This window comes from Hippoglossus hippoglossus, chromosome 16 (assembly GCF_009819705.1).
Source record: "Hippoglossus hippoglossus isolate fHipHip1 chromosome 16, fHipHip1.pri, whole genome shotgun sequence".
Lineage (NCBI taxonomy): Eukaryota > Metazoa > Chordata > Actinopteri > Pleuronectiformes > Pleuronectidae > Hippoglossus > Hippoglossus hippoglossus.
The window spans coordinates 12,254,258-12,266,303 of record NC_047166.1 but is presented as its reverse complement, the minus strand read 5'-3'; the positions used below and the strand labels follow the sequence as shown (position 1 = coordinate 12,266,303).

Sequence of the window (12,046 nt, the reverse complement as noted above, 5' to 3'; positions counted from 1 at the left end):
TTCCACAGCACCAAAGTAACGGCCCCCCCCCAAGCCCCTCTCCTCCTGTCACAGACGTGGACGAGGCCGATATGGAAGAGGAGATGATGAAGTGGTGGAGGAAGAGGAGGATGAAGAGGAAGAGGAGGAAGAGGAGGAGGTTGTGGATGAGGAGGATGCGGAGGAGGATGAGGAGGACGAGCAGGCGACTGCTGTGAAAGATCCAGAGGAGTATGAATACCCCATTGACTCAGGTCCCTACCAGACATCCGACTATCTGGACTCGTTCTACTACGAGAAAAGCCACAAACCAACCACCTCTGCACCTCTGATGAAGGACAGCTGTGAGTGTCCCTCATTTGTCCTCTTAATCTTTCTTAATTGTTTTACATGAATCATACTAAAACATGTTTAGTAGCAGTAAACATAGTCAACTCTGACAACTGACAGAGAATAGAGTTGTGCCCGTTGCTCTCTGCCTCCCTTTATCTGCCTGTGATGTGAAGATGCCGTTTTTTCCCCCCACTCATCCATCCACCTCATGCATGGATGTTATATCAGTATCGACCATACTCCACCATCTAGAAATAAAGCCAAAATATCCCGGATTCGGACACTGCCATCTTGCACATTTATAGCCAGGGTCTACGCAGTAATGTTCGGGGAAACCGAGCCACAGTAAAGAGGGAGTGCGGAAACAAGCACTCAACCAATCATGTGTCAGTCTCAGCAATGTTTCACCTCTTAACTAAATCAACACATACATCAGTGTGAAGAACTACCTAAAAAATGATAGACACCATCTTTGAGAAAACATTTTTTTTACTTTAACTTTTTGTCTGGCCCATGTCCCATCCACTAAAATGGAGGAGGCAGGGTTTATGGCTTGTACCACAGGCGGCCACGAGGGGGCAATTGAGACGCTTTTGCCGCACTTCAACATCCTCATATACAGTCTATTCATGGCATCCTCACAGAAAGTGTGTGTGAGTGCGTGTGCATGTCAGAACAGTCACAACCCACAGGCCTCAGCAGTGATGATTTTAGTTTGCATAGTAAATGGAGCAGCTGACCAACATATGAATTTAAATGAGGACAAACTCAGAATAATACACTGGGATAGTGGTCGCTGTATGTATGTATGACACACACTACCGGCCAGTTAGCCAGGCAAAGTTACATATTGTATGTTTAAATTCTGACCCGAACTGTGCCACTTACATCATAAAATATTATCCTCCACCGTAAATACCTCTTGTACTTGCATTTAAAATAATAAAAGTAATAAATCAAGGCAAAATGGGGCCGCTAATGTCAGCACCTTTTCCCGTAATCTTTTATTTTCTTATATTTGGAATCAGTTGAAAGCTCCGCAAAGTTGAGTAACGATTAATCCTGTGTCTTACACAACATGTTATGGGTTTTCCTTGTTCTGTGCTGGGATTATAAATAAAACATAAGAACTATTATCTTCCATCCAGACTCTCTCCAGGACAAAGTTCTTGCTACGTGTTCATTTCCCCCCCCAGTCCTCCCAGTCCTTACTACTTTCTCAGCCGAACCCTGTCGTGTTTTGACCCTTTAATTACAGGATCATGCTCTCCGGCTCTTGCAGAATGCACGGCAGCAACAACCTCTGTTTTCTGTCTTTCCCATCCAGTGACCATGCCCCGGCCCACAGATGGCGTCGATGTTTATTTCGAGAAGCCGGTGGACGACACTGAGCACGCCTACTTCATGCGTGCCAAAACCGACTTGGAGGAGCGCAGGATGAAGCGCATCAATGAGGTGAATTTCACAGGGATGAGAGCAGGCTCATGCTGGGTTGGCTCTCTGATCGAACTCACAGGAAGACAGGGGCCCTGGCCTGGACGTGTTTCACCTGCATTCAGAAATAAAAAAAGATACAAATAAATTCCACATATGCCCCAAAAAAAGTGTTAAACTGGGTTGGATGGTAACATGGATGGTATATTCTCAAATGTAATATATCCTTATTATTTTTGATAAATTATGATTTAAATAAACCAGTCATTGCCTTCCATAAACGTTATCATAGTTTATCAACGTACCAAGGCAGAGTTTCATATGTGGTGGAAGTTTAGAGTTTATCACACTGTGTATCTGTTCATGTTTGCGTGTATGTGGGTGTTTATCTTTGCTCACAATCTCAACAAGACGTCTGTACAACTTCAAGATTTTCTTTTTGATTTGTGTGTTTGGCTGTGGTATTGCACACTGAAAATGTGATGTTGCTGCCAAGCCGCTAATCTCAAAAAACAGCAACATATCTTTACAGATGCAGGGTTATGTCTTTAAAACTGTTTGTAGTAGACCTTACGTACCTCATAACTGACATGTTTTGTTTCGTATTCATGTTTTGTCATTTTGGGGCCTACATGTATTTACTTTCTTTGATGACAGGATGGACACTTCTCTGTCTCGTGTGTGAGGCCGGTCCGCTGCTTTCTAGTGTATCTGACTGATTTAGCCTCTTTCTTTTCCTCAGATTATGAAGGAATGGGCCGAGGCCGACAACCAGTCAAAGAATCTGCCAAAGTCAGAGCGACAGGCCCTGAACGAGGTACGGGGACCTTTTCCATCCTGCTTTATTTTGCGGTTTAAATTCTCCCGTGGAAAGAGATTAACATCGTCCTTGTCCCTCCTCCCTCGTCTTCCCTCTGTCAGCACTTCCAGTCCGTGCTGCAGACGCTGGAGGAGCAGGTCGCCGGAGAGAGGCAGAGGCTGGTGGAGACTCATCTCGCCAGAGTGGAGGCTATTCTCAACAACAACCGCCGTCTGGCTCTGGAGAACTACTTGACTGCCGTACAGTCTGATCCCCCTCAGGTAAGTGCCAGGGGCGTTGCAACAGGGTGGGCAAGGCAGGCATGGGGCCCCCAAGCTGAGGGGCAGTGTCAATTCTATGATTGGCAATGTATGAATACCCAATGCCACCACATCACAAGAGCATTTCGTTGAAGTATAATGTATGTGTTTGTGTGATTTGATTGGGATGGTGGTGGGGGGGGGGGTCAGCACTAGTATTTATGTCTGTGCACAGTACGCACTTTGTCTATAAATTTGATTGATGCTAAATGAAACATTTGAACATTGTAATAATGGGGTTTGGTGTCATGTGTTTTTTTGGTAGTGGGGTGGGTGTCTTGTTTTGGTTTGTTTCAATGTAGGGCCCCCCCAGGGCCCTTTTACCTTTGGCCCCCAAAGTCCCTTGAAACACTCCTGGGAAGTGCATCATGGAGCACAGAGGAGGGCGGAGACACAGAAGTGTGTGACAAGGACCAAACCTTTAACTCCATCTCTGGCATTTCTTCAACTTTGTCTTCCAGCCGGAGCGCGTGCTGCAAGCTCTGAAAGCGATACATGGCTGCGGAGCAGAAGGACCGCAGACACACACTCAGGCATACTACAGAGATATTGTAGCTGTTGAACCCCCAGAAGGCTGAGCAGATGAAATTCCAGGTGTGTGTCTGAAATCAGTTTTTGCTCACATCTCTGCTTTTGGGATGCGAGGCTCTTTTTCTGCTGACCATGAAACACACAGAACATTGTGGACTGAAGAGTTAATACGTAGCACAGATAAGTTAATAAAAACTGATCTGTGAGAGGTGAAACAGATACGAATTCCTCTTTCATTAAACCAACATCAAAGTCTGTCTTTGCTGAGTCCATAAAAGTCTGTATTTTTCCATCGTGGATTCAATTAAGGAACCAATTCAGTGCTGCTCTCTTCACGGCTCATATTCTTTTATTTGGCTTTCTTGGTAAAAAGCAGAAGTCCAATGAATTTTTATATTTTTCAGGTGTACACGCATCTCCATGTGATTGAGGAGAGGATGAACCAGAGTCTGGCACTGCTGTACAAGGATCCTAATTTGGCTGAAGAGCTGCACAATGACATCCGTAAGTGTTTAAATTGTTGCCCATTATTTTATCAGTTTCCGGCATCGACTATGAAGATGGATGACGCATTTTCCACCTTGAAAAAAAAACTACTTAATGAAAATAATTTCATCTGGACAAACCTCTGTGTGATGAGCTCACACAGAACCCATCTTTCTCGAAAAATGTATGTGACGTGAACTTTTTGTATGTTTGGTCCATCCCCCATCAACTAACATGGTGGAGGCAGGATTTATGATCTATACTGCAGCCAGCCACCAGGGGACTAGTGATTTTTCATATTGTCATTATGTGTGACCTGCAGAGGAGCTGCTCAAGGCCGAGCGAGGAGACATCGTCGAGCTCATGACCACCTCCTTCTCTGAGACTCGCACGACGGAGGAGCTGCTGCCGGCTGAGAGCGAGGAGGAGAAGGACGATGAAGAGGAAGAGGAGAGAGCCTTCCAGAACAGGCCTTATCCTCCTCGCATTGGTACATATCAACAGCCAACTGGTACACACACCCACAAACCAAACATTCTTAAGTATGTCCCTATTGTGTAAAGTGACGTAAAAATTATGTAACTTCTCCTCTTGATTTCCACCTTTTTTTTCCTCCCTGCAGAGTCTAATAAGAAAGGTGAGCCGCTGTTCACTATCATAACAACATAGATGTTTTTCTATTTTTTACTTTTGCTCACACTTAAACATGTTCTTGCGTCTTTGACTCCATCCATAGTGTCTTCAGTTGATGAATATGATTACACCACGTCCGAGAGAGGCCCTACTTATGAATATGAGGAAAAGGTACGATCGTTATAATTTTAGATGGTGATGTTTCAGATTTGCACATAGAAATATATGGCTTGTGTATGTATGCTATCTTTCAATAGTTTGAAACTCCCTTTATTCATGTTCATTGTCTCGATGCTTAGATCAACACCTCTGCAGAGCTCAAGCAGGTCGTCAACAAGCCTCCTGAGATTGCGAGAGATGAACTGGTCAGGACCGAATATAAACAACATAACGTTCTTTTGTAAAAAAAGAAAATGGAATTGCTTGAAGAAAAACATGAATTCAAATGAAAATGACATGTTTAATCTTCTCCCTGCATGTCCTCCTTCTTTAATGTCTTCTTTCCATAGCAACCCGACGCCCTGGAGACATTTAACCGCGGCGCCATGGTGGGGTTGCTGGTGGTGGCCGTGGCAATCGCCATGGTGATGGTGATCAGCCTGCTGCTGGTGCGCAGGAAGCCATACGGCACTATCAGTCATGGCATCGTAGAGGTACGACCCCACACAGGCCTTAAATTGAAATGTGTGGCCTTTAAAACACCAGACGTTGAGCATTAATATGAAGTATGCCATAGGAAAAAAAACATTCTCTGAGTTGATGGTGTGGTCTGTGCTCATGTTCTTACTGTGTAATCATTTGAGCCCCTGTGTGTCTCGCAGCAGGTCGACCCCATGCTGACACCAGAGGAACGGCAGCTCAACAAAATGCAGAACCACGGTTATGAAAACCCCACCTACAAATTCTTTGAACAGATGAACTGAGACACTGGGGGCGCCAACAAGTCATGCCCGACCACATGTTTTGTCCCCGTCCCCCCCCCCCACACACACACACACACTCTTTGTTACAAGTACACTCCCTTTTGACGGATTTATGACGTGTTGCAAACATAAAATAATTGAGTAAGAACGGGGCACATCCCAAACCCATTGTAAATGACCAACAGCAACTCTACCATCGTCACCAGAATGTGAATAATGAGATATGATAGAAACTCACTTCACCCATTGTAATCTAATACTTCTCCCGGGTTAGAGTCTAAGGGTCGTTCTCCTCCTTTAGCGGTGCCACAACATTTCATAATCCTGAAAACGTTCACATCACAGACAGGAAAACCATCCCAGTGGCATGACTTGATCTATTGCTCCTCACTAGACACTGAAATTGAACGGTGCATACTGCTTTATAGTGTTTATTTTTCAGTAGTAGTCTATTTGTTCAAATTGTACCACAGTTAGATATAATGTATCTGTGTAGATGAGTGTGAATGACACCCTCGTTAAACTATGGTGTAATTTTCAATTCTAAAACCCACTCAGAGATTAAAAAAAAAAAAAAGGGCAATTTACGCAGCGAATTGTCGAGCTAACCTTACCTCCATGAGCTACTGTAACATTGGACCGTACCTCTAATATTACGACGTGACGCGGGGGATGTGGAGGCGTTTGCTTGGAATGTGTGAGACATTTAGGCTTTCGTTTGAAAAAAAGATCACACGAGGCGAAACAGAAGTGTTTGCTGGTGGTACAAAAATACTTTGTTTTGTTGGCTTGAGAGGATCTGCCCTCTTTGTTATTGATCATTTGGCAAAATATACCAAATATTCCATTTTAGCTAATCTAGTCAGTGAATGAGTTCATTTAATTTCTCCTGCTACCTAAAGAAGTGTAAAACAGGAATAATCAGAAGTACGTTGTTTTAATTCAAGCATGACAACTTGGTGTATGATGCTGCTGTATTTATTTGTGTTGTTCCTGTCATTGCTTTTTGAGAAGTCGGAAATGTCACCGTTCGAAATGGACACTGTAAATAACGTACGAAATACATACGACTAGATGTAGACATTTCTATGATTAATTTGCATCGATGTAATGGAATAATACATAACAATAGAACATTGTGCTGATACGAGAAGGAGAAACATTTTCCTAACATGGCTGATTGAAAACGGACTGTTGTAAAAACCAGCACAAGACAACGACACAGTAACTTCTTTCTGAATGTATTTAAGGTAGACGTTGAGATTCCATCTTCTTTTCAGTGACGCATCATCCCCCCCACCCCCCTAGTAGACCTTAATAGCAGTAGTGACGTTCGAACGCAACACAACAGACATGCGACATGCCTGATTCTCCCCTCATCACTTCATGTAGCAGCCTGTTCATCTTCCACATTTGTCAGATGCGTATCAGAGCAGAGGAACTTGTATGAAAGAGGCAGCGGAGGTTAAAGAGGCCACAGCTGTAGTCATGTGATGTGTCGGTGTGTTTGTAAGTCCTAAAACCAAACCACACTCAGGCATGATAGTCGTAAAAAAAAATACTGTATGTCTCTAAACCTGGCAGTTTGACCTATCTGGACTCAACATCATTGAATGTTAGTTGCTCTGTAAATGTTACACAGCATTTGACTGAATGATTCATAGTAGTTTGTCATATTTATGATCAACATAATACCCCGTATAGGCAAGTAAGAAAAGGGGGACTGCCCCCTTCCTTGATCGTTGACTGCTTCATGTGTCACTCTGATTTCCTTCAGCCACTGTATCAGATCGTGGGTTCAGAAAGGTCACGTTGTGGAGCGTTGCTTTTTTTTTATTCATCAGGCTTTCTTTTGCTAAATTCTGTAGTAGAGATCATTAATACAGAAAATAAAAAAATCAGCTCATCCCTTATCTATTCCACGCTGGTGGCAGTTTTCTTTAAAAACCATTCATTAGTCCATTCAGAGGAAGAGTCGTTTACGCGTGTTTTGTTTTTCTTTACCTTTTCTTTTATATTTGCTTTGAAATAAGCAAGAGAGTCGGATTGTCTGAGGGTTTTTTTAAATAATTCTGCATTAATCTTGGGTTTCTCTCGCTATAGGCAGGTGAATTGCAGGTTGCGGTTGTGTTATGACGGTTGACGAGAAGAAGTCATAGCCCTTGTATAATTTGTACAGCTACGTTAGTGAATGAAAACGTTGTATGTTCACAGTTTAAGTCAGTCGATCTTGTAATGATACTACTGAGACCATAGATGAGAATAAGCTTGCCTGTGTTTCCCAAACCACTGAAGGGTTCCTACCAGCATTTAGCAGACTTAGAATGGTGTATACTGTAGTTACTCCAATCACATTTGTACGTCAATCCTCTGTCCAACTCTAAACTTCTCTGTTGGTCTGTCCCCTTAACTTCCCGACGAAATATAAACAATGTTATTGAGATTTTAATTGCTGCATTATTGCCTTTTACAAAGCTGTGTTTTGGATGTAATTATTCTGTATTTTTTATTTACATGTAATAATCAGTTGGATCAAGGGTCATGCTTTTCACGTGTAATGTAATTTTAGAGGCTTGTTCGAGAGTTTATAACGTTCGGAAATGTGAGACGTAGACGGACACGGCCTCCGCCTAATTGACGAGGAGTGGCACTAAGCACAAGTAGAACAAAATTACTCCATTTGTGTACAGGTTGCTAAATGTTCGATATATTGATTGTGTCTGTCTGATTTCAATTACAGTGCATTGATTCGAGGGATGTTGATAGCATCGCAGAGAGAGCTGTCCTTCATTTCTATTCAGACCTTTAACCAAAGACATGCTCCACAAACAAGCAGACAGATATTCTAATTTGGCAAGAAAAGAAAAGGTGCTCTGTTGTGTTACTGTATTTGTAAGCAATCTGAGAAATTAAAACTGGTCGAGCTAATTAATAGTGTAATAAAAAAAAATGAATGACCCATAAAATACTGCGTCTGTCTTTTTTCTGAGCTGTCATCACACAGAGGCAACACGCCTGTGACTGAAAATTGACCATGATGTTACCTGCGTAATGAGCTCTGTGATGTGGAAGCCACTGTCATCAGGGGGGAAACTATCTCGCCTACTCACTGGAAAATTAGGTTTTTCCTCTCCAGTATCCCCTGATATGGGTTAGGGTTGAATTTCTGTAGAAAAGAAACCTAATTCACACTTAGAAAACATACACATTGCCACAATTTCCATTACTGAATAACCAAATAAGTTAAAAATTGTGATCTTACAGGAAAAATGTATTCAAACCCTGCTCATCTGGGTATCAACGTCATCTGTTTGATAATAAAGGTAAGTTTGTACATAATATGGACTTAAACCACAGTTAAGATAAGGTTTTCTCTCAGTTCACAGAGTGTAGTTTCACTTACTTCTCAAGCCACAGTGTCGTTTCTTTGAAGCAAATTTTGAAGTTCACTTCCTATGTGTCAGGAAAAGCCTCATGTGATGCATGCTGCCTCATTAACGCAACTCAAGCTGAAAAAGCAACATATATGTTTGAACAATTTCAGTTTTATTTCGTTTTGTACAACATTGCATATTACGTTGTGTTGTATTAGGTGTCTGAGCTAAAACATGTCATTTACACCGATATAGTAAATACATTTATTGTACAGAGAAAGCTGACCAGCAGCACAGATACATAAGTGCCCGTGATGATTTGTAATTCATTGTACTCTCCTTGAATTTTAAGTATGTAATGAGTAATGATATACTGTATTGGTGAACTTGTATACAGTGATGAGCAGACCCTCTGTGTATAAGTTGTCCTGACAAAGTTCCCATACAAGCACAACTTTAACCTGACTGTGTTGGGCGAGGCCCCTACACTTGCACCCACAAATTACAAAGAAGTGTCGAGCCCCGGCCCCCGAGCGCTGCGCAGGTTCACTTCTTCCAAACCACAACACTGACTGGTAGTCCTGTCACCTAGATTACTGTGAAAAAGGCTCTGTGGCTGTACAGTGACAGTTAGTCATTGATGCCTCCAGTGCACATCAGTCATCTTGAGAGTGGTTCCTCTGAAGTCGTCTGCTCACTATACCACCACTGTGGTGATGTAGGACGACTCGTGCAACCCAGACTTTTATCACATCGCAGTGTGAGTGCGCGTTTTGTTTAGTTCAGTCAACACTTTGATTCATTCAACAGTGCAACAATATGAAACCCCTCAGCATGCCAATTCAAAACGCCGGCGTGGAGATCAAAGGTGTCGTGACATGAACTGTGCAGTTGATGAAATAAAAAGATTAAAACGTCCTCGTCGTCACATGAGGTGTTTGGATGCTGAAGGGAAAACAATTATTTAATGCTCGTAGACAAGACCCACACAGTTGAGTGAGTCAGCGTTGATGCTGGGTTAAGTGTCTGACTGTGGCTGTTCAACTGACACTGAGGGGACTGTAGGTGCTGAAGAGTGTAGTGTGTGTATGGGTTGGGGAGAGGGGGGGTGACAGTATTGATATTACTGGTAGGTGCAGCCCTATGTGCATCAGCTCTGGCTGTCTCCTCACCATATAGCACAAGTTGACATTTAAATGCTGGAATGATGCTAATGTCTCACTGTCCAGCGGTTTGAGCAACACCCGGCGCTAACTGCTCGCACAGACCGAGGTGTTCACAGCGTCCGTAAAGGTCACACGAACACAGCGTCGAAGAGAGGGAGAAGTGCAAACAGTCGATCCAGTGAAACAGGGTGGAAAAGACAACAAATGTCAGTGTGCACTTCCCCTGATGCATCAACGTGTCAAACCTGCGATTACAAGGAAACCATCACAAGGAAAATTACAAGGAAAGCACCTTGTGGTTAACACTTCATACATCCCTGACATGAGAAAGACACTGTGCTACATATCCATATTATCATATAGAGAAGTGGACCTTCCTGTATTAGATGTTACATTTTAACATTCATGATTAAATATCGGGTTTGAATATGTGTTTGAGTGAGAAAGATGTAAATTGGAATGTTCCTTGAATCCTTCTATTAACAGCAAATGCTAAATGGTCTGCAATGCATTTATGTGGAGTCTTCCAGTCTTCATAACCACTCAAAGCGTTTCTACAGCACAGTTTTGCCATTTACTCATTCACACACACATTCATACACTTTATCTGTATGCAGCACTTTTTCTATTTCACACAGGTTTGAGGAAATTCGGGGTTCAGTATCTTGCACAAGGACACGTCGGCACACAGAATGGGGAAGAATGGGATCGAACCGCCATCCTGCTGGTTAGTGGGCAACCCGCTCTACCTCTTGAGCGTCAGCCTGTAAAACCTCTGTAAAACCTAGTCAGCAACCTTGCTCACTGAGCTGCACAGGCAACATACAAAGGAGTACGACACACCATGTAAGTTGAACGTTACTTTCTATGTAATATTGAATTAACATAATTAATATTTTCAACCTCAAGAACTGAATCAGCCCAGAATTCCAAGGTCATAATGGATAAGATCCCAGTTTTCTTCACGGAGGTTGTTGTTGTTCTCCAACCTTTCACTCCAACATTACCACACCATCATTAGCTGTATAATTCACTGCGTGGATGCAATGTAGACAACATATGATATATATTCCATCCTTGTTATCATATAAGGTGCCATTTTGTAAGGTTACCCCAAAAAGGTAGAAAAACTATAGTTTTCCATAATGCGATGTACCTTTTTATCCTCCTTTCTAATAATGATACAATAAAATCCACAGTATAATTTATTTACAGCTACTTGCGAGAGGTGATGTTAGAACCTTCTGAGCAAATATCTGTGAGTAAAGAAGTTGGATTAGATTCCTTCAAATTGACACTATCGACAGTATATATGATTAGACATTGAAAATAATCATATGAGCCTCACTGTAATGAGGACTGCACATAATGCTGTAGACCTTCTTCATAATTCAGACAACTTGGACAAGCTTTATGAATATTAAATCTCTTTCCGCTGATGCAACACTAATTAATGGTCTGATTAAAGAGCATAGTGTTGAGTATTTCTATCTTGATCTATACAGTACTTTTATTTTTAATATTACTAATAAGATTACTTTGGAGAAAAAACACTTCTCTTCAGTAATATTTATAAGATAAGATAAGATAAGACAAAACTACTAAACTACTAACGCCTTAAACTTCTTGGGTTTATTTCAACTTTTTGTTGTTGTTCTATCTGGATAAGTAACTTTATTGAGACATTTCAGCATCACAAAGTTTAGTTTTGCACCAATTAATTTAAATCTACTTCCTGTCTCCATAACGGCAACTGTAAAATTGGCATTCAGTGTCACAGCTATGCTGATGACACTCAACTTCATATGTGATTCACCTGAATAATTACCCATTATTTTTTTCAAATGTTAAAGCCACAATATAAACTTATTTACATCACAATCATATTTTCAATAAAACTAGACCCGGCAATCAACAGCAAACTTTTTTAAACTGTCCAAACAATAACTGTTTATACAAAAAGGTGCTTTTCAGAATCTGGGCTCATGATGTTCTCTCTTCCTTCTGCTGATCTCAGTTCACACCAGATGTGACTTCAAGGAATTTTGCCAAGTGATATTAACATGAG

General features: G+C 41.8%; 1 protein-coding gene across 1 annotated transcript in view; it reads left to right on the top strand.

Annotated features, from left to right (window-relative positions):
* Window positions 1-8,404, top strand: part of aplp1 (amyloid beta (A4) precursor-like protein 1) — a 33,460-nt gene extending 25,056 nt beyond the window's left edge. Inside the window, 15 exon segments of the mRNA XM_034610248.1 lie at window positions 9-25; window positions 28-78; window positions 81-323; window positions 1,640-1,767; window positions 2,489-2,563; window positions 2,668-2,826; window positions 3,327-3,350; window positions 3,352-3,459; window positions 3,801-3,900; window positions 4,205-4,393; window positions 4,505-4,519; window positions 4,619-4,686; window positions 4,815-4,880; window positions 5,025-5,168; window positions 5,337-8,404. Coding sequence (XP_034466139.1) covers window positions 9-25; window positions 28-78; window positions 81-323; window positions 1,640-1,767; window positions 2,489-2,563; window positions 2,668-2,826; window positions 3,327-3,350; window positions 3,352-3,459; window positions 3,801-3,900; window positions 4,205-4,393; window positions 4,505-4,519; window positions 4,619-4,686; window positions 4,815-4,880; window positions 5,025-5,168; window positions 5,337-5,438 — 1,489 coding nt within the window. The 3' untranslated portion in view covers window positions 5,439-8,404.
* The last annotated feature ends 3,642 nt before the right edge of the window (window positions 8,405-12,046 follow it).